This window comes from Artibeus jamaicensis, unplaced genomic scaffold (genome assembly GCF_021234435.1).
Source record: "Artibeus jamaicensis isolate MK-2021 breed Jamaican fruit bat unplaced genomic scaffold, CSHL_Jam_final contig_3126, whole genome shotgun sequence".
Classification (NCBI taxonomy): domain Eukaryota; kingdom Metazoa; phylum Chordata; class Mammalia; order Chiroptera; family Phyllostomidae; genus Artibeus; species Artibeus jamaicensis.
Window position 1 is genome coordinate 6880264 of NW_026521723.1, and position 23738 is coordinate 6904001.

The following is a 23738-nucleotide window of genomic DNA, read 5'->3' on the forward strand; positions in this document are numbered from 1 at the left end:
TTGGGCATTTAATTAAAATCATAGTTCTGCCCATTTTTTGCACTTTTACTAATATTTCTACTATAAATTATGTGTGTAACTCAGCTCCTTCATCTATAATTGAAAGAATTTCAACCAGATTATTTTGAAGACATCTGATTATAACTCCAATTCTGCTATAAATTCAGTATATTGCATCCAGAACGTTTATTTTACTTTATATCTTCATTTAGGTAAAATCTCTCACTTAATCATCTTTTACTCTGAAAATCCATTTTATCTCCCTCAGTGATAATAACTATCCCCACTCCACTGGTGAAGAGGAATGCAATTTATAAAAGGACTTATTGAACTTTAGAGATGGAAAGGATTGGGAATTCGGAGCTATTTATTAGAGATACTTCAGTCCAGCTCCCAGAAAGTTTAGTCCTCAGGCACCTTCATTCTTAGTCCACGCCTCTCTTTACATAAGCCATCTTCCGTTACAGTTGTTCCTTGCAAGGCTTTGTGCACCGAGGCAGAGTGAAAAAGATAAGTTGTTTTAAGTTATGGCTATTTCATTTTTCATTTCAATGCTCTGCTAAATTTGTGAACCTCAGAGTAGACTACGGTGAGAAGAAAACGTGATTCGCAGTTTTACACTCAGTGACCAATAAGATAGTGACACTTTTAGCAATGCCAAGTGTGCATCCCAAAATAGCCAAGCACGTGGAGAGCTGTCACTTCTCCAAAAGGATGAAAGTCGAATTAACTGTATAACATCCTGCAAAGGATGTTTTACCACTTCACTCACCGTGAACATGTTCAGTAGTTCCTTTTTGTCAATAGAACCATTTCCATCAGCATCATATAGCTTAAAATACCACTTTAATTTTTGCTCCATTTTTCCTCGTACAACTAGATTAACTGCAGCAATAAACTCTAAAAAGTCAATAAATCCATCCTATGGAAAGCAAGGGGGAAAGAGAAATAAATATTTAAGAAGAGCAATAGTTTTTATTTGAGAAGTCATCATTTATAAGCAGGACCTTTAGTACAATTAAATACAACCCAAACAATTTTAGCATAAAAAAATTTTCCTGGTATTTAATTTATGTGTGTGTATGTATGTATATGTATATATGTATATATATACACATACATATATACATATATATACACACATAAATTATATACACACACATACACACATAAACCCACACCTACGTAGTCAATTATTCTTTGACGAACGAATGGAGTAAAGACAGTCTCTTCAATAAATGGTGTGGGGAAAACTGGACTGATGCATGAAAAAAGAATGAAACTAGACCACCAACTTACACCCTGCACTAGAATAAACTCAAAATGGATAAAAAACTTAAATGTTGGAATCAAAACCATAAAAATCCTAGAAGAAAACATAGGAAGTAAAACCTTAGACATTTCTTTTTGTGTGTGTGAATATATATTTTTCCTTTTTTTAACTTTTTTATTGTTGTCTGAGTACAGTTTTCTGCCTTTTCTCCCCACCCCTCCCCACCACCCCAGCCTTTCCCACCTCCCTCCCCTGTTTCCACCCGCCCCTTGTTATAGTCCACATGTCCTTTATACTTGTTCCTGCAAACCCTTCACCCCTTTCCCCTATAACTCTCTTCCCTCTCCCCTCTGGTCACTGTCAGCCTGTTCTCAATTTCAGTGTCTTTGGTTATATTTTGCTTGCTTACTTGTCTTGTTGAGTAGGTTCCTGTTAAAGGTGAGATCATATGGTATTTGTCTTTCACTGCCTGGCTTATATTACTTACCATAATGCTCTCCAGTTCCATCCATGCTGCCTTAAAGGGTCAGAGTTCATTCTTTCTCTCTGCTGCATAGTATTCCATTGTGTATATGTACCATAATTTTTGGATCCATTCATTTACTGCTGGGTACCTGGGCTGCTTCTAGCACTTGGCTATTGTAAATTGTGCTGCTATGGACATTGGGGTGCATAGGTTCTTTTGGATTGGTGATTTTCAGGGTTCTTAGGGTATAATCCTAGCAGTGAAATTGCTGGGTCAAAAGGCATATTCATTTTTAGTTTTCTTAGAAAATTCCATACTGTTTTCCATAGTGGTTGTACCAGTCTGCAATCCCACCAACAGTGCATGAGGGTTCCCTTTTCCCCACAACCTCTCCAACACTTGTTGCCTGCTGCTTTGTCTATTATGACAATTCTGACTGGTGTGAAATGGCATCACATTGTGGTTTTAATTTGCATCTCTCTGATAGCTAGGGATACTGAGCATCTTTTTATGTGTCACTGGATTCTTTGTATGTCCTTCTTGGAGAAGTGTCTGTTCAAGTCCTTTGCCCATTTTTTAATTGGGTTGCTTGTCTTCTTAGAGTGGAGTCATGTAAGTTCTTTATACATTTTGAAGATTAACCCCTTGTCTGAGGTATCATTGGCAAATATCTCTTCCCATGTGGTTGGTTCTCTTTTTATTTTAATACTGTTCTCTTTAGCCATGCAGAAGCTTTTAATTTTGATGAGATCCCATTTATTTATTCTTTCCTTTATGTCCCTTGCTCTAGGGACATATCGGTAAAAATGTTGCTGTGTGGAATATCTGAGATTTTCTTGCCAATGTTTTCCTCTAGGACTTTAATGGTGTCACGGCTTATATTTAAGTCTTTTATCCACCTTGAATTTATTTTGGTGTATGGTGTAAGTTGGTGATTGACTTTCATTTTTTTGCACATAGCTGTCCAGTTCTCCCAACACTATTTGTTGAAGAGGCTATTTTCACTCCATTTTATGTTATTACCCCCTTTGTCAAATATTAATTGACCGTATAGACTTGGGTTTATTTCTTGGCTCTCTGCTCTGTTCCATTGGTCTATGTGCCTATTTTTATGCCAATACCAGGCTGTTTTGATTACAGTGGCCTTGTAATACAGTTTGATATCAGGTATTGTGATCCCTCCTACTTTATTCATCTTTTCTCAAAATTACTTCAGCTATTTGGAGTCATTTATGGTTCCATGTAAATTTTTGAAGTGTTTGTTCTATGTCTGTGAAATATGCCATTAGTACTTTAATACGTATTGCATTGAATCTGTAAATTGGTTTGGGTAGTATGGACATTTTGATGATGTTAATTCTTCTGATCCATGAACACGGTATACGCTTCCATTTGTTTGTGTCTTCCTTGATTTCTTTTTTCAGTGTTGTGTAGTTTTCTGCATACAGGTCTTTTACCTCATTGGTTAAGTTTATTCCTAGGTATTTTATTTGTTCATTTTATTTTTTAAAATATTTTATTTATTTATTTTTAGAGAGAGGGGAAGGGAAGGAGAAAGAGTGGGAGAGAAACATCAATGTGTGGTTGCCACTCATGTGTCCCCTACTAGGGACCTGGCCTGCAACCCAGGCATGTGCCCTGACTGGGAATTGAACCAGTGACTCTTTGCTTCATAGGCCCATGTTCAATCCACTGAGTTACACCAGCCAGGGAGATTCCTAAGTATTTTATTTTTTGTGTTGCTATATCAAATGGGATTTTCCTGATTTCTGTTTCTGATGTTTCATTTCTTAAGGCAATATTTCTCTGATATATATCCTCAGGCAAAGGAAACAAAAGAAATAAATAAACAGACCAGACTACATCAATATAAAAAGTTTTTACACAGCAAAGGAAACCATCAACAAAATAAAAAGACAACCTGCTGGATTGAAGAACATATTTACTAATTATATATTTTATAAGGGGTTAATATCCAAAATTTATACAGAACATATAAAACTCAACACCAAGAAAAAACAAACAATCCTATTAAAATTGAACAAAGGACCTGAATAGACACTTCTCCAGTCAGGACATACAGATGGCCAGTAGAAGGTGCTCAAGGTCACTAATCATCAGAGAAATGCAAATTAAAAACAGAAAGAGATATCACCTTATACCTGTGAGAATGGCTACGATCAATAAATCAATGAACAACAAGTGTTGGTGAGGATGTGGAGAAAGGTGAGAAGGTAGATTGATGCACCCGCTGTGGAAAGCATTATGGAATTATCGCCAAAAATTAAAAATGGAACTGCCTTATGACCCAGCAATATCAATTCTGGAAGTATATTTGAAGAAACGCAGAACATTAATTAGAATTCTAATTAGTTTGAATTCAAAAGAATATATGCACCCTTATGTCTGCAGCATTATTTAAAGTCACCAAGATTTGGAAACTGCCCAAGTGCCCATTAGTAGATGAATGGATAAAAAGGCCTGTGGTACATTTACATGATGGAATGCTATTTGGACATTAAAAAAAGGAAATCTTTCCCTTTGTCTAGCTAGACCTAGAAAGCACTATGCAAAGTGAAATAAGCCAGTCAGAAAAAGAAAAGTACCATATGACTTTAGTCATATGTGGAATCTAATGAACAAAATAAACAAAATAGAAACAGACTCATAGATAGAGAACAGACTGACAGCTGTCAGGGGAGAGGGAGTTGGGGCTTTGTGAAAAAGGTGCTGTCTGTGAAGGGGCACAGACAGCAGTATGGTGATTTCCAAGGGAAAGTGAAGTGGGGGCAGAGGGGAAGGGGGAATAAATGGAGATGGAAAGAGATTTAGCTTGGGGTGGTAAACACACAATACAATATGAAGATTATGTATTTCAGAATTGTATACATAAAACCTATAATTTTATTAACCAATATCACCCAATAATTTCGATAAAAAGGTAATAAAATTTAAAGTTTAAAATATTAATAATAATATATAAGTAATGTGTGTAGAAACAAGGAAATTTAAATATATAGTTAAGTAACTTTTTAGAGAAAAATCTCTTCTTCTTATACCTAAAAATAAAATGGTTCTGAAATGCCACAATGGAAGGCTGAGTCCTCACCACTCGTCACCCTACAGCGGTTGTCTTCTCAACATCTTCAGGTTTTGTCGTCTACTTAGGAAGAAGGCCAAGTACTGATTTTTAATAATAGGAAGACATATCAAGTAGCAAAATTTGACTTCTGGTCGAGATGGAGGCGTAGGTAGAAATACTGTGCCTCCTGGCACAACCAAAATTAAGGACAACAAAGATTTAGAAACAAAAACACAACCAGAACAGAAAGAAAATTGAACTGTACAGAAGTTCCACAACCATTTACCCGGACCAATAAGAGGGGTGTCAGTGGCCTGTGGAGAGGGGTCGAGACAGGAAAAGGCGGTGGCTGCCAGACATGGGAGAATAGGCAGCAAGGAGCTAGCAGACCCCAGGCATGGGGAGAAAACAAGCAGAACGCACAGGTGGTTGGCTGACTGCAGATAAACTAGGCAAAAAACAGGCAACAAGACAGACCACGTAACCCAGGGCCTCAGTGACAGGAAATACAGCCTAAAAGCACTGATTAAAAAGGTGCTGGGAAAGACTCCCAGCCTCACAGGAGAGTTCATTGGAGAGACCCACAGGGTCCTAGAACATACACAACCCCACCTACCCAGGAACCAGCACCAGAAGAGCCCAATTTGCTTGTGGAAAGTGGTGGAAGGGACTGAAATCCCGTAGCAGAAAGTGAAGCAAGCGCCATTGTTCCCTCTCGGACCCCACACCCTGGACCCCACACCCACATACAGTATCACAACCCAGCCATTGGGTTGCCCCACCCTGGTGAGAACCTAAGGCTCTGCTCCTCATATGTAACAGGCGTGACCTGACCAATGGCTCAAACAGAAGAACAAATCAAAGCCCCAGAGCAAATACTTTTAAGCGACAAATAGATATCCAACCTAGCAGATGTACAGTTCAAAACACTGGTGTTCAGGATGCTCACAGAATTGACTGATTTTGGTTGCAAATTAGATGAAAAAAAATGAAGGCTACACTCAGTGAAATGAAGGAAAAAGCACAGGAATCCAGTAGTGATGGGAAGAAAACTGGGATTCAAGTCAATGGAGTGGACCAGAAGGAAGAAAGAAACAAGAATTCAAAAAAATGAGGAGAGGCTTAGGAACCTCCAGGACATCTTTAAACGTTCCAACATCCAAATTATAGGGGTACCAGAAGGGGAAGAGGAAGAGCAACAAGTGGAAAACTTGTTTGAAAAAATAATAAAGGAGAACTTCCCCAATCTGGCAAAGGAAATAGACTTCCAGGAAATCCAGGAAGCTCAGAGAGTCCCAAAGAAGGTGGACCCAAAGAGGAACACGCCAAGGCACATCATAATTACATTAGCCAAGATTAAATGAAGGAGAGAATTCTAGAAGCAGCAAGAGATTAGGAGATAGTTACCTACAAAGGAATTCCCATCAAAACTATCAGCTGATTTCTCAAAAGAGAAACCTACGACCCAGGCATATGCTCTCACCAGGAATTGAACTTTCAGTTTGTAGGATGATGCCCAACCAGCTGAGCCACACCAGTCATCTTCTGCATTCCTTTTTAGAGAAACTTGTTGATCTTTTAGGACTGCTAAATTCCAGGATTCCTTTGAAGAGCCTCATTTTCACTATGAATCTAAATTTATTAACTTTTTTCTGTAAAGATTTTGTCATATTAGTCAATCTTAGAAAATACAGTTTAAGTGTTGCAATTTTAGGTAGCTCCTTTCATTCAATTTTAAACTGGCAAAATATTCTCAGTTGAAAAGACACAGTTGTGTCATTCTTGAGAACTATACACTTCAAAGCTTGCTCTGCCAAATGCTCACTATTTTAAGAAAGCTGGCCAGCTCCAGCTGTGTGATTCACTATGCTATTTTTCCATGAGTTCAGATGGCAATGGTAACATATCCAGCCCAAGGCACGCTTTCAGTTGCATTCTCTTCGGAATGCTTTAGATGTCAAGTGTTATTTACAAAACAGGATGTGACATAAAGTACCCCTTCCCCTTGGACATGAAGAGCTTAGACTTATTGGTCTGTAAAGTGATATGTATTTACCTTGGGTCTCAAGGTTTTGTGTTTAGTTCCACCAAGTCCATGAGAAAAGCAACTGAGGTATCACCGGTAGTTTCGGATGTGAAGCTGAGCCTATTTGGTTGGTTAATGGTTATTTTTAAAAAGCAGCTACAACATCTCTGATATTAGAAACTAATGTGCTAGTTGCTATACCATTATCTTCACAATATATTACACTTTCACATTTTCTACACACTGTGAATGTTTTACCCAGGTTGAAAATTATATATAAAAAAAGAAGACAAAAAAAATATTTAAAAATGATCAGTTTTACCTCTGTAGTAAATGATGTATAAAAAAAGAAGATGAAAGGAAATACTTAAAAATTATCTCATTATATCTGGGTATTAGAGTTTAACATTTTACAATTTAGGCAACTTTACCCCATGAATAACTTTAGTACTTTTTCTGAGATAAGACTTCTGCTACCAGGTTGGAGTCCTGTTGAAGAGTCTCTGAAAGGGAGTTTGCTCAAGTGTATAAAATGTAAAATGGTTTTACCTTTTGTCCATTTGCCTTTCCTATTGTTTGTTACCACCACCTTATTAATGCCTAGCAGAGCTATGGCTGAGACAAGGGAAATATGTTTTTACAGAGTTGAAATTTATTTGAGATGACATCAAGACATCGTATCTCAATATTTGGCAGGACATGACCATTATTTTTGGAAATAAAATTTCAGGTGCAGAGGATGTAACCTGGGTGCACAGTATCCAACCAGGGGCATATCTGCTCCCAGGTCTCTCCCCCTATGTCTCTAGAGCTGACCAATCAATACAACTGTTTCCAGGGTAGTTACTGTGCTTGTTTACCAAAGGGTCACAGAAGCATCCACCCTGCAGAGACTGAGCTGGCTTGTTTTAAAGTTCATCTTCCAGGTTCCCATAAAAACCTGGAATTTCATGATGGTTTGTTTCATTTTACAAGTTCTGCATCAGTGATCACAGTTTTCAGTGTCACCTGCATGATGAATGGCAACAGGCCAGACAGAGCACTGTTGCCTTTGGAACATTTAGATTTATGACTAGGCGCAGTGGGTGGGTGGCCCTCCCACCTTCCAGTCCAGGCTCTGAAAGCTCTGGGCAAACCCACCCAGGAGATGAGCATAAATGTTTGTATTTTATGGTTTCAAAACAGACAATCTGCTTAATCTACAGCCAAAGTTGATTATGGGTGAGGAAACCTTTGATTTCGAAAAGTGTAGCCTCTTCAAAAGCACCAGAAAGCAAACCATTTCCTGTTTTCATGTCAGCATTTTGTTATGTAGTCAAGCAAATTACTGGTATGATACACAGCCAACTCTTCTTTCCAATAATCCTTCTGCTAAGATTTTGTACAAACTTCTACTAGTGAGAGGACTCCAGTGAAAATAATTTGATAGCTTGTGTAGGCGTTGGAAAAAGGGTTGGGTAAATGCTTATCTTATAAATCAAAGAAAATTAATGATTGTCTTTGGTTAATCTACAAGAGTCGGAATGGGGGCTCAGATTTCAAGAGTGGGAGTGGGGGCTGAGTCACAGAGAAGATGAGGTGTCTCAGCAAATGTGACTAGGAAGAATGCAATAGAAATCGCCCCCAAACTGGTCTTTGAGGGAGCCCAAAGAAACACCAGTACATTTATAGTTCTGTAGCTGAGCTGCAGGAGCCCCAGGGCACACAAACTGCCTGGGGATGTCAGGGTGGGGCTCATAAACTCCTTGCATTAGAATCGTGTGCAGACAATGAAATACGCAGATTCCTAGACCCCAACACCAAACAATGGCATCAAAACTCCTTGGGATGGGGTCTAAAAGTCTGTAGTTTTCAATGCTCCCCAGGTGAGTCTTACGTATGCCAGGAACTAGAAACCATGGACCTCAGCTGTTTTTCTTATCCATGTCATTCTTTGTAGGCAAGGTAATCATCTGGTCTTTCTCCATGCGGCTATTGTAACTGTGACTTATTTTAGATGAATTTATGTAACATTATAAGACTAATTAAAAAAATATGACCTACATGGTTCAGTCACAGATTACTGACATAGTCATACAAATACAGTCCGGCAATCAAAAATTAATTTCAAAATAACAGCAGGTCTTTACTGTCATTTCTGGAACAAACGTGAGTTGCACAACATTTATGGATTTCCTCCCAACACCCCTCTCCTGTCCCGTCTTCTCTTTCACACACACCCTGCTCCTCAGTCTTCACCAATCGCCGTTGCCCAGTTCCTTCATTGCCAGCCTCGATGAGAACATTTCACCCTCTCAGTCCACCAATTTTTCTTAAAATTCTGCCTCACAGAATCCTAAAAAGTCAGTCTGGCCATGGCTGGATTCTCTCTCTCTCTCTCTTTTTTTTTTTTTTAGGTTAAGATGTTTTTATTGAAGTTCAACCAGAAAACCATCACTCGCTATGAATACATCAATTTTGGTTACTGGATTCTCTTTAGAGGTTGAAGGAAGGTTGCCTGTTGGGCACCCACAAAGCCATTCCAGTGAGCCCCAGGAAAGAAGAGTTTGGGAGAATGCACACAAAATAACTAATTCCAACATGTTTGTACATTACGTTCTGAGGATGGAGTGGTTTACAGGAAGAGTTAAAATGAGGGTCAAAATGTGGAATCATTATAGTTTCTCAGGCACCTTAGGGAGTTTGGCTCCATTAATATGTTATCAGTCATTATATAGATTAATGTGTTATAAGTCATTATATAGATTTAAGGGTTTAAAACAAGGAAAGAGAAAAATACATCTGGAGATTTCAAATTTAAGCTTCTGATGGCTGTTCTCTAAAACCTGTGAAAATGATAAGGAATGCTTTTTACATCTATAAAAAAGTATAAAAATAAAAATATAAGTGTTTTGCTTTCCATCATTAAGGAGATAAAATTTTAGAAGTCTAATATGAGGAAACCAAGGACAACAGTGTCCTGTAGCACTTCCGTCCAGCAGAGTCCACAGGGGACATTCGTGGCCTCCAGGCAATGCTCACCACCTGCTACAAATCAGGTATTTTCAGGACATCTTAAATGGGACATGCAGGTAGAAAGTTGAGTTATAAAGCTTACATGCACATGAAAATAACTGTTTTATTATTTATTACTAAATGTAAGAGCTACTGTTTATATTTTAAAAAGGGAATAAAGCCCATGTTCCAGTCACCGTGCTCATCACTTTTCACGTGTTATCTTCAATTCCAACAGAAGCCTTACAGTTGGCCTGATTGTTCTTATTTTATAGAAGAGAACACCGATTGCCAGAGAAGTTAAATAAACCAGTTAAAGTAACAACTAGGACGTGGGTCAATCCAGGATTTAAACCCAGTCAGCCTTATCCTAAGACTTTTGTTCTTTGTACCACCCGATATTGACCCCAATCTCATAACAACTGAATTGTGTTTCCAGAAGAGGTGCCACAGGCTTGAGCAGATGAGACATGTTCAGTGTGCAGCCTGTTGTTCTGGATTCCTATATGTGAACCATTTGGTAACACAGCGGCATAAAGTAAAGTAACTTTGAGGGTCTAAGTGTTAAAGCTTGTGCTGCCTCCATACCTGGTGGGGCCCAAGCAGAGCTGGCCTGTCTGCTCTAAGCAGCTCAGCCTCAGGGAGGCCTGTGAGTCCAAAGGGCTCCCTGGGCTACCACTGCCAGGCCCTGCCTCACCCTGCCCCCAGAACCATCCGGCTGGGCAGGACACCAGTTGTTCATTTTCCCCTTGCCCTCTGCTGCTCCCTGGTGTCGCTAGTAAACATTTCCTCTGTCCATTTTGAAATCCTTAGTGCCTCTCTCCCACCCCACAGAGAACAGTCTCTCCCTACCTACAGTTTTCCCAGGAAATTTACCCACCTGCCCCTCCGGGGTCTGAAGAATACATAATGGTATTACCTTTGCTGATCCTGTTTTCTGTCTTCACCCACGCTGTTGGCTAGAAATCTGCAGCCTTTCTTTTCTGTGCAGCTGGTTCTTGCTTCAGTTCAGCATTTTCCCATCTTTGGGGCCACATGCCTACATTACAGTCCTGAGAAATCCCTCTATTTTCCTGACCTTGTAAAATCCCTGGGTAAAATCTCATTATAGATATCGTCCAATATACCCAGTATTCTCTGCCCTCATTCTCTCTGAGCTTGCCTGAGTGACCCCAAGAAACAGAGATCTGCTGTGGGGTTTTGTCCAATGATGGAGCCATGAATTTATAAACTGGGTAATGTAATTACGGTAACTTGGTTTCTTGTTTCATTGATTCAAGCCCTAGAATTAAAGGTCAGGAAATAGCCTTTCATTTTGCAGATGAAAAAGAGACTGGACTATTAACAGTAACAATGATAACATTAATAGTGACAATGACAACTGTTGGTGTTAAGGTAATACTTGCTGTACGTATAGTGCCTGGCACTGGGCTTCCCGCATGTGAGCTCATTTAGACCTAACAAGACCCTGCATGGTACTAACCAAGAACCACACCATCCTGGGCCTAGTAACACTAAGACCATGGAAATAGCGAGGACTGTTATAACAACCAGGGACAAAACCTGATTTGTTCTAGTGTGCCCTCTTATTCAGGAACCAAACAATTCAAATCTAATAAAAGTCCACAGAATAGTCCCAATTGACACCATTTTCCCCCACCGCATTAACTTTCTGCTACTTTTCACAGAAAAACCATCTGTGAAAAATTCATGAGTTGTCCAGCACCTAACCTGAAGACATTTAGATATTTCATTTTTTTCACATGTAACACTTTTTTTTCATTGACATTTTGCCTGTTGTGGTGGGTTGGTAGCAACATAAGAAATGAAATGTCTGCTTGAAATGGTTACTCAGATGGTCCAAAGTAAGGAAACCCAGAGAGGTGTATAAGCACAGTATAGGGTTGATCAACAATTGTCAGTGATATTTAATTTACATTTTAGAACTGCAATAAAAGTAGTAATACAAAGGCCACCTCTATCATGGCAAACATGTGAGTACTTTTTAAGCATTTTTGTAAAATTTAAAAATCTGTAAGGGAAATATTATATTCAGCATATATGATGTAACCCATTTTCACCTACAGGCACTTATATCAGCAACAAACACAGACTCTCTCAGCCATGGAATTGCCGGATCCCAAGGAGAGACCCTTCTCTATAAGATGAGAAATTTACACTGGCTTGGCGAATTGGTTCTCTAATGTGATCTTTATGCAGATCAGACAACAGCTGTTCTTGACTTAACCATGACTGTACAAAATCAAGGCTTCTGGGACACAAGGCTTCTCATAATATTTACCAAACAAGCCCTTGATTATTAATATGTTTCCTGTATATATCAGGAAACCCTGACCATCTGCCCCCAGAATGTAGCCAGCTCAGCAGCTAACCGACCCACCGTGAATCAGAAGCCAGCTTCATGCGCTTTTGCGGGAGCAACACCTTGTCCAAGCTTGATCGTTTCTGAATGGGCTAATAATGGAACACCCACCCAGGACTATAACCACGACAGCCTTTTTCAAGGAACTTCCTCAGGTAGGCAATGCAGGTTTCCTCTTATAAATACCAGTCCCCCTAAACTGACATTGCAACAGATAAAATCTAGCCTCACCCTAATTCAAGCAACCTATCTTCTAAGGGTGTTGCATTTTCCATGAAAGAGCCTGGGTCCTTGATCTTTAATGAGTAGACGAGGTGAATAGAGGATGTAGAAAATGGCAGAATAGATAGTGAAATACATAGACAAGTAATATACCACATATTTATTACTTGCTTCAAGCCTATGTTCCTTTACTATGACTATAAATAGAGTGGGAGGAACTGCATCTGGATTTGTACAATTTTGGACCCAGAATCCCCTTTTTATATGTATCCACAGTACATCGCTCCTTGGTGGCAGAAATGGCCTGGAATCCAGTTTTCAGCCACCTTGATTATAGTCTTTCTCGTGTGGCAGTGGTGTCCGTATCTGGCTGCACATTCCAGCCACCCGGCAGCTTAAAACAAACAAAACAAAACATCGCTTTGTTTCAAGTGGACTGAGGTGGAGACCCGGCCATTGGTATTTTTAATAATACCTCCAGGTGCTTCTAATATGTAGCCAGAATTGAGAAGGACAGTTCTGACAGATTTTGTTAAAATGCGTGAGTTACAACAGCTAAAGTTTAAATGAATGTCAGCAAACACAGCTGAAGTCTTAACAAGTAAAACTCTGTGAAAGGCTCAGCCAAATGTTAACAATTGATGATATAATATGAAAATGTTCAGTAAATTATAAAGCACTGAACAAATATGAGATGTTTTATTATCACCAAGAAATGCTTCCTGAGAGCATCGATGCTGGCAGTTGTGACATTGGTAGTAGCCTTGGTCTTTACCCTTAAGGGATTGCAGACTAACGGTTTACAACCCAAGAGATGGTCATTTGTTTCCAGTGAATGCGTGGGAAGAACAGCAGCAGTAATTGTGGTAACCGTGTAGGTCAGGCTGCAAGGCAGCCAGGGGTCAAGGAACAGCAGCCATTATGATGCACGTTAAAAGCCAGATTGCCTGCTTCAACTTTTTTTTCCTGAGAAACTTCTTTTAATTAAATCTTAAGAAATATCAAAGGGTGAAAAACAAAATCAATGTTATAGCTCTCAAAGGATGACAAGTTTGTTCTTTTTCTTTAAATGATTTTATTTATTTATCTTTAGACAGAGGGTAAGGGAATGAGAAAGAGAGAAAGAAACACTGTGTGGTTGCCTCTCACACACCTGCTACTAGGGACCTGGCCCACAACACAGGCACACTCCCTGACTGGGAATCGAACTGGCGACCCTTTGGTGGCATTTGGTCCACTGAGCCACACCGGTCAGGGCAGGTTTATCTTAAGGCAACAGAAGTCAAAAAAGAAAACATACAAAATTCAAGCTCATCAACTCCTTTGTAATGAAAAACCAAAGTAAAAAAAAAAGCTTGAAAAGGTATCCATGACAAATACTGCAAAGGGTCGATACATACATAACAAAAACTTTCCACAAGTTAAGAAAATTTTCCAATCCATAAACCAGTAAAAGGCAAACAGAAATGATTTCCACTTAAAATCCCATAAATCGGTGCTGTTCCAATTTTTAAGGGTTCTCTCACAAAGAGAGGCCAAGGAATCAGATTACCAAAGATCACTCGTGAATTTCAAGTACTGCTGGTGCTCCCATGCAGGCACCCTGGTTACATAAAGAAGACGATCAAACCTCTAAAGTGATTTCCATTTAATTAATTTCATTCTGAGATGAGCACCCATTTCAAGGAACCAATACTGCCTCAAACAGCACAAATGAATGTCTAAGGCAGGCAGACCAATTAAAGATGAGAAATGGCACGAAGGCAACTCCTGCCCTGTAGGCACACTTTTTCATTTGGAAATATAATTTGAACTTGATAAAAAGTAGAGTTAGTCTTCACTGTTTTGAAGTTTGTAGGGGCTGAGGTCAGAGTTATCTGCATTTTACAGATAAAAATACTGTCCCTTTGTGGGCTATATGGCACATAGTTTCAAAGTTGACTCCTCCATTATTTTGTTACAGGAGCTCGATGAAATGTAGGCAGGCTAGGACTTGCCTGGGTTCTAGAAGTGAAGACTTTAACACAAATATGTCATGAGCCTTGTCCAAGATTATACACAGCAACAGGTCAGGGCTGAGACAGGAGCCCGGCCACCATACTCTGCTTGAGGTACCGTGTCCACCATGTCCATGAGGACAGGGGATTCACCAATGGGCCCAACTAAAAATAGCAAGGGCTTGTGATTCATGAGAGCCCAGATTTGGTTTGTGAACATATTTATAGGTAAACTATCACATATGCAATAGTAATCATGTGTGAAATCCCACAGTTTACCACTTATCTTCACTTTTCTTTTTGTATCAGTAATTCACTCACCATTCCCTCACTCTTGATTCCCAGGAGTTGTTTGAGGCTGCTAATTTAAACAACCTGGGAATTTGCTCTGGCTGTTGTTGTTTCATCCTATTGTTTAGATGTATTGGGTTGGTAAAAAAAAAAGTGTATGGTTTCTTCCATAAAATAGAAGACACATTTTTCACTTTGACTAACAATGTTATTCACTTGGATATTTTGAGTATGTCGGCTATCCTGTGAGTGGTAGAACATTAATTGTTCTCAATTACTGTCTTGATTTGATAGCTATCAACTTCAACTGGTCTACCAGACCATCATTCAGTAAGAAATCTCCAGCACAAAACTTCGCAAACCACTTTTGACACGTTGGATCATCCACAGCACCTTCTCCATACACTGCAAAAATCTTTTTTTTTTTTTTTGCATTTCAGTTGCATTTTTACCTTTCTTGAAACAATAAAGCATAATAAGCTGAAAATGTTGCATATTTTCTTTCATCTTCAGTATTAAAATGGCTACACAAATGTTGTAGACTGCTCTGCCTGGTTCTAGGAATTGTATCTTGACCCCCTGTGGCTTTGGGCAAGGGACAACCTCTGGAATGCAAGCCAAAGGAGACAAAGCCTGTCTCTGGTAGCAAACACTGCCTCAGTTTCCTCTCCCTGCCCCCAAAGCTTGGTCGGAAGTCAATGACAGGTAAGACCCCTCACATTGGGGGGCAACCTAAGCCAGACTCGATCACTTGGGAGGCCTTCATGGAAGGACTTGGGTGGGGGGCTGCAACAAAGAGGGAGCAATGGACTCTCACCACCCCCCCAGCTTTGACAAAGCTCAAGTCCCCTTGTTCTCAGGGAGAAGTGCTTCCTGGCTCTAATCCTCTCAAGCCTGAATACCTGATGGGGAGGGGTGCAGCCCTTTGCCTTGCTAGAGTGTGTCCTGGGGGAAAAATCTGGCATCACAAGACTTCCTGATAAACCTGTGAAATCTGCTCTGCTAAGAGTGCTTTCATTCATATGTTAAGGGTTCGAGCAGGAAACCCTAAAACTCTTCCTGACAGACTCTGAAGCCCTCAGATTTCTTTGAAATGCTATCTACTGTTTGATCCTTGCCACCCTGTATTCCTGTGTATTACAACCCAATAAAAGGCCTTGGAGGAGGGGGCTCGAAGGCCTTTTTCTCCTCGGAGAAACTGGCCGCTGCTGGCCTTTTTCCCCTGAGAAACTGTCCACTGCTCACTTCTCCTCCCCAAGCAGATCACATCATGTCTTGGTCATATTTACTCTCATCCATGGCACTTGGGGGGACATGTGAGAAAAGTTGTCCCCACACACAAAAATTCACCAATTTTCATGTTTTTTTTTAAAATTTTTCTAACTTTCTTTTTGTTTATTTTTAGTGTATTTTTCCATTACTATTAGTTCCTTTATCCCTCCATCCCCACTGCAATCACCACACTGTTGTCCATGTCCAAGAGTCCTTTGCCCTTTTTGCTCAACCCCTATCACCCAAATTCCCCTCCCCAGAAGTATCAGCCTGCTCTCTACCTATGAGTCTGTCCCCATTTTCCTTGTTAGTTCAGTTTGTTCATTAGATTCCATATATGAGTGAATGTTGGGAAACATCCGCCCTGCCTGGTTTCAGGAGCTATAAACCCCCCCGTGGATAAGGCTGAGTGAGCGACCTTCAGACTGTGAGCCACTAAGGAGACAAAGCTTATCTCCCTGGCAGGAGCACTGCTTCTGCTTCATCCATCTCTGCCCCCAGTGCATGGTCGGTTAGTCAATGATGGGTAAGACCCCTCAGAGGGGGGCAACCTAAGCCAGACACGATCACTTGGGAGGCCCTCAAGGAAGGACTTGGGATGCTGCAGCAAAGAGGGAGTGATGGACCCTTGCACCGTGGCTATTCTGACATAGCCTGAGTCCCCATTGCCATCTGGGAGAAGTGCTTTCTGGCTCTAATCCACTTAAGCCTAAAAACCTGTGAATGGAAGGCGATGCAGTCCTTTGCCGGCTAGGGCGTGTTCCAAGGTGATCAGGCATAAGAAAGAATTTGTAAAGTCCTATGAAGCCTGCTTTGCTAATAAGAGTGCTTTCATTCATATGATAAAGGTCTGAGCAGGAAATGAGTTTTTGCAACCCCCTTACCTGACAGACACTGACTCAGATTAAGCCCTCAGATTTCTTTGAAACGTTATCTAGTGTTTGACCCTTGCCACCTGACATTGATTGATGAGCTTTACCTGTATACCTGTGTGTTACAAACCTAATAAAAGCCATTGAGGAAGGGGCTCTTGGTCCTTCTTCTTTGAGAGATTGACCACCTCTCCACCCCAAACAGATCATGTCTTAGTGGTTTTATTTTTATCCATGGTGAACAGGGGGGACTTGTATGCAAAGTTTCTCTCACAAGTGAAAGCATACGGTATTTTTCTTTCTCTGACTGGCTTATTTCGCTTAGCAAAATATTCTTCAGGTCCATTCATACTGTTGTAAAGGTCAAAATTTTCTTTTTTTACAGCTGAATCGTATTCTATTGTGTAAATGTCCCATAGTTAATTTATCCACTTCTCTACTGATGAACAGTTAGGCTGCTTCCATATCTTGGTGATTGTAAGTGACACTACCATGAACATAGGGGTGCTAATTTTCTTTCAAATTAGTGTTTTGGGTTCCTTTGGATATACTCATATCTGTCAGAAAAAGTCCATCCATTGTTAATGCAACGAGAATGGTTTGTGTGTCATTGATGTAACCCGGCAGCCAAGGGTAGCGGACTGAAATGCTCATGAATGATCAATGATAACTTCACTTTACTAGTCAGTGGGGGTGGTAGATGCCATTGAGTGAGCATGTATAATATGTGGCCATCCATTCAAAATGACTGAGCAAGTAGAGCAATGAATCTGCATCAAATTTTGCATTAAGCTTGAACATTCTTTCTTGGAAAGTATTCGGATGATTCAGAAGGCTGCAGTTATGGGCAACTGGTGATAGGCAGCCTCATCACAACAACGTGCCCGCTCATGCATCACATCTTATACAGAGTTTTTTGACAAAACATCAAATCGCCCAGGTGACTCAGCTTCTTGACAGCCCAAATTTGGTGCTGTGTGGTTTTTGTCTGTTCCTAAAATTAAAATCACTTTTGAGAGGAGAGATATTTCAGACCATCAATGAGATTCAGGAAAATACAATGGGGCAGCTGGTAGTGATTGAGAGAACTATGTGAGGTCCCAAGGTGCCTACTTTGAAGAGGACTGAGGCATCATTGTTCTATGTACAATGTTTTTTGTATCTTCTTTAATAAATGTCTCTATTTTACATACTTTCTGGACACACCTCATATTCCCAGAAGTGTAATCACTGGGTCAAAAGGCAGTTCCATTTTTAATTTTTTGAGGTATCTCCATACTGCTTTCCACAGTGGCTGCACCAGTCTGCAGTCCCACCAACAGTTCAAAAGAGTTCCCCTTTCTCCACATCCTTGCCAGCACTGGTTGTGTGTTCATTTACTGATGATAGCCATTCTGAGGTAGATGAGAAGTGATGCTGTCTCAACAAATTCAGTGTGGACAGATGCTCCTCTGATATCTATTAATACCTTGGCCTTATGACCCAGCAACTCCACTTCTGGGATTACATCCAAAGAAACCCAAAACACTAATCCCAGTGAGTATATGCACCCCTATGTTCATTGCAGAGTTACTTACAATAGCCAAGATTTGGAAGCAGCCCATGTGCCAATCAGTAGATGAGTGGATAAAAAGGCTGTGGTACATTTACACAACAGAATACTACTAGACAATAAAAAAAGAAAAGTCTTACCTTTTGTGACAACTTGCATGGACCTAGAGAGTATTATGCTAAGTGAAAAAAGCCAGTAATAGAAAAATAAATACCATGTGATTTCACTTACATGTGGAATCTGATGAACAAAATTAACAAATAAATAAAATAGAAACACACTCGTAGATACAGAGAACAGATTTACAGCTGTTAGAGGGGCTCGGGGTTGGAAGGCTGGGTGAAAAAGGTTAAGGGATTAAGTAAAAAAAAAAACCCTCATAGATACAGACAACCACAGTGATGACTAGAAGGAAAGGGGGTTAGAAATAGGTAGAAGAGATGAAGCGAGGACACGTGGTGACAGAAAGAAACTTGACTTTGAGTGGCGAATACACAATATAGTGCACAGATAACGTATTATAGAATCGCACACTTGAAACGTATGTAACTATTAACCAATGACACCTTAACAAATTCAATAAATTTTAAAAAATAACAAATAAAAAAATCTCCCCTGAGATAATCACTCCAATTGGGCACTAGTACGAATTTGAAAGACATAGTGGCCATCGTTGGTATAAATATGAGACAAAAATGGAAGGAAAGAAAAGAATGAAAAAGAAAAAGTGTGTGTGTGTATGAATACTATATTAATCATATATATATGAATACTAAAGTTTTCAGTTCTCCTATTATTTTATTTAATTACTCAGTAAATATTGGTTCAACTCCTACTCTATGCCATCATGCTACATACCTGGTCTGAGGAAGTATGAGAGATTTGAAGGGGAATGATGAGTTTTTTATTTTTTATTCCTCATTATTTCTTCACCGCTGTACCATGAGGATAAATTTATGCACCACTTTCTCTTAAATAAAAGAAAGGGCAGATGAAGAGCATAACTGAAGATCTAGTGTGAAGGGAGCAGTGTGGCTGGAGTGCAAAGGGTACAGGGTGAAGAGCCATGCTGGCTCCTGGACTTCAGCAGAGCAGGAGGAAGTTTAACTCTGTGCACTCTGTATGTATAGAGCTCAGAGTGCAGGTTCATGCCTAGCACAAAAAGTTGCTTCCAAGGAACTGGGCATCTTGTATCAATCTCCAGGTGAAGTATGTGGTTGCTTAGGTAAGAATAGTGCAGCACCTGTCCAATTTCACTGCATTTTAGGAACCAATAATCAGAAGCGACATGGAAATCAGCAAATGTTACCTGGGCTTCCCTGCCAAGCCCGTAGACTTAGTTGTTAAAAATTTCCCAGCACACCACTGTTCTTCCTCTATACTCTCACAATTTTCAGTTAATTTAAAAGTCAAGTTGTCTCACCTTAAGGACTCTGGTAAATTTTGTTGTCTGCTTTGCACATTGGTATACCAAAATATTGACTTCCTTATTTTACATGCCTTGTTGTGATCATCTGGCATCTTCTGAACATAATGAACAACCCATAAAAAATGAGACAACCAATAATTATGTGCTTATGAAGCATTCTTGGCAAACAAATGAATTTGAATATATTTATGCTTCTATAACTGAACACCAGTTTACAGGTAATATGAAGAATAGAGAGCCAGTTAATGACACAACAATGCAGGATATTGTGCGGAACCAATGACTCACTTTTCTTAGCAAATCAATGACATAAATGGAGGTGGGAAGCTTAGAGATCTATTATACAGTAGAAGAAAACAGACTTAAGAGTCATAATCATCAATTTCCATGCATCAAGGATATGAACTTTGTTGGGATCCATTTGCAAACCAAAACAATGAAAAAGTACGCTTGAGACAAGTAGAAAAATTTCTCCATAGACTGAGTATTACATGACATTGAAAACTACTGTCACCTTCTGAAGGGGAATATAGTCAATACTATTGTAATAAGTTTGCATGGTGACAGATGATTGCTAGTGTTAGTATGGCAATCAGATTGTAATCTATATAAATATCAAATCACTATATTGTACGTGTGAAGCTAATATAATGTTGTATACCAATTATACTTAAATAAAAAATTATATGTTCAAAATAGAAAAAGGGAATTTCAGTCACCTTCGTTATATATGATGATGGCATAGTAGTTATGTTTTTAAAAGAGTCCTTATCATTATAGATGAATAATAAAGTACTTGCAGGTGAAATCATGTTTGTGTGATTTTTTTCCTTATAAAAAATTTCAGAAAAAATGTAAGAAGACGGAGCGAAAGTGACAAAATTTGGATAAGTTTTGAAAATGGATGATGAATTGATGGGAGTTATTATAATTTTGTATGTATATAAAAATTTTTAAGTTGCTTCATTTAAATTTTAATAGTTTTTTTGCATTTGGCCTTAATTTTTCTCAAATGCATCATTAGAGTGGCTAATATCAATTAATAAATTAGTATGGTTTTGAAGTCCTCAGAGTAGGTAATCCATCGATGTCGTTTTTGTCTGGTCTCCTTTCTTGAGTCCCTTTCCTTCTTTTCCATCTGGATTAGCAGCATGTTGGACTTTCTGCATAGTATTTGGTCTGGACTGTCCTTCCCCATGATCCTGGACTGCCCATATCTATTTTCCTGCGATGGATTCACTGTCTCCCTTTGTCAATAGATTCCCTCATTTTGCTAGAGAACATGCTCTAGTAGCTTCCTAGGAAAATACAAGTGTGAAGTAAATTTCTCTGTCCTTGAATGTCTTTATTCTCTTTCACATTGGATTTGGCTTGATACTTTTCCTCTCAGAATTTTGGGAGCATTTCTCCATGTACCTCTACTGCTAGCCCCCTGTACAGGTGTTAAGGAGTTCAAGGTTATCTTGATTTTCACTTTCCCCCCTTTTAAAAGATATTAGAATCTTTTCTTTATTCCTATTATTAAAAAAAATATCTCAGTATATGCGGTAAGGTTCATCCTTTTCTATTTATTGTGCTGTGCCCTTGTGTCTCACAGGTCTGGGAAATTTTTCTGGTTTGATTTGTTATAATCTTACATTTTCTCTGGGATCTTTTTCTGTGACTCTTATTCATAGGATATTAGACTTACTAATCCCAATTCAAGAAATTTATTTGGAGAAATTCTACATGGAAGGAAACAGGAAGAAAATCAGGGAACGTTAGGGGAGATCTCAGACAAGAGTGCTACCCTGATCCCAGCATAGAAGAGAGTGAGGAATGGTTGGGCAGAAGTGTCCTAGACTCTCCTTAAAGCTACTGTTGTGTACAAAGCCTGCAGGGAATCCTTGAGTCAAAGTCAGCTGACAAAGGCGTCCCCTGTCTTTCAGGAATAAATTGGCCTTATTATTTCTGCTGCACTTGTTCATTGTGGTAATCTAAACCCAGGCATGGATGCAACACAAGCACAGTGATGGATCTCAAAGTGGTGCATGCACCTGGGGCCACAGTCAATTAACGGCCTTTCCTGCTGGTCAGAGGGGCCAACATCATGGCCACTACCATAATTATATTTTATAATCATGGGATGTTAAATGCATTTGCTTGTATGCTGTGCCTAGAACAGTGTCGTGGACATTACAAGCACTCTGAAATCATTAACTATATTTACCGAGTACCAAGGAGAAGCCTGCAAGGGTGGGGGATTAGCCAAAGGAGTTGTCATAAATTTTATACTCTAAACTTCAGAGCCTATTTACTTTTACTTCATGCACTATTCAAATAATTTTGGTCAACATGAGTACAAGTCAAACTCAGGTTACAAACGGCAGAGTAAAAAGAAGTTAGAAGCTTAGTAGTACTGTGACAATCAGAAAGTTGGGAGGTGTGCATTTGACAGCAGTAAAAAAGAGAGAAAACATAAAAATAAAACACAACAAAAACACATATTTTTAGAATTTTTAACATAAGTAAACTTAGCCCCAGAAACTGCAGTAGGCATGGGTGCTTCATGGTACCATTACTGCAACAGCCAATGTTCATAATAATGAGTGCTATCAGGAAAATATTTTATAAGAACTTTGAGGAGGTGGGAAAGCATGAAATGCATTTTTTAGTGATTTCTGTCCGCAATAGTTAAAACTGCAGAGAAACTCCACAGAAAGAGTAAATCCTCCAGAATTCTGGACAGCTGACAGTTTTACTGATCTAATTAAGTATACAGCTTTTGCGTTTTCCTATGCATAATTGCATATTATTGGAACAATCACTTGCTAGTGAACAATCATTAGCCTTCTCATTTTATGACCTGATTTTTATGTTGCAACCCCCATACCTTTCAAGGCATTTGTTTGTCGTCACTGTCTAGGTGCACTGGCTTTTTAAGCAAATATCAAATCTCTCTGATAAATCATGAACACCAGCAGCAGAGCTGCCAAGCCACTTAAATTAAGCTCCTGAAAAGGGCTTGACCATTGCATAACTGTCACTGAGAGCATTCTCACTCCAGTGGCACATGCCCCAGGCTGCCTGTTTGGACATCGCCTGGACCTGCTTCCCAGACAGCCGGCCTCATTTTGACAGCACTTCCTGTTTCTTCCCAGCACTGCTTTTCATGTGTTCCCACCTGTGCACATGAACCACTGGGTTGTGGGTGCTTTCACAAACGTGGGGCTAACAACGAAATCGCTGTTTTGGAATATGACATTGACTCCTTTGGAGAATAATGAAAGAACTTGATGGCAGCTCATCTTCTAACCTCTCAGGATACTGTCAGAGCCTGAGAAGCTGTTGTCTAGGACAACAGACTTCCACTGTGACACTGGGCTGCTTACACAGTGGGGCAGCAGCAGCCACACAAAGGGTGAAACAGAGAATGACAGTGAGAGAGAGGGAGACAGAGAATGCCATGAGAGATACTCACATAAGTAAAGACAAAGAGAGCAACACACAACATATAGTATCCTGTCTTAGTTCCAGCTGCTATCACAAAAATACCATAGACTAGGTAGTTTAAACACTGGATTTTTAGGTGGGGAAGGCACAGGTAGATTCCCTGTCTGGTGAGGGTCCATGGCTTGCTTCATTGATAACTGGTCTCCCACTGTGTCTTCACATGGGGAAGGGGTAAGAAAACTCTTGGAGCTCTCTCTGTAACAGCACTAATCCCATTCGTGAGGGCTCTGCCTTCATGACCTGATCACTTCCTAAAGACCCCCATCTCCAAATACAACCATATTGGGGGTTAGATTTGAACGTTAGGATTTGGTATGACAGTTTTAGTGTGTAGCATGTCCAGAACATAATTCAGAATTAAGAATAGAAGCAGAATCTTTCTCATTT

At 39.6% G+C, this 23738-nt stretch overlaps 1 protein-coding gene across 1 annotated transcript in view; it reads right to left on the reverse strand.

Moving 5' to 3' along the window:
• Positions 1-23738, reverse strand: part of GUCA1C (guanylate cyclase activator 1C) — a 41681-nt gene that overhangs the window by 16414 nt on the left and 1529 nt on the right. The window contains exon 2 of the mRNA XM_053663006.1: positions 773-922. Coding sequence (XP_053518981.1) covers positions 773-922 — 150 coding nt within the window. The remainder of the gene's footprint in view (positions 1-772; positions 923-23738) is intronic.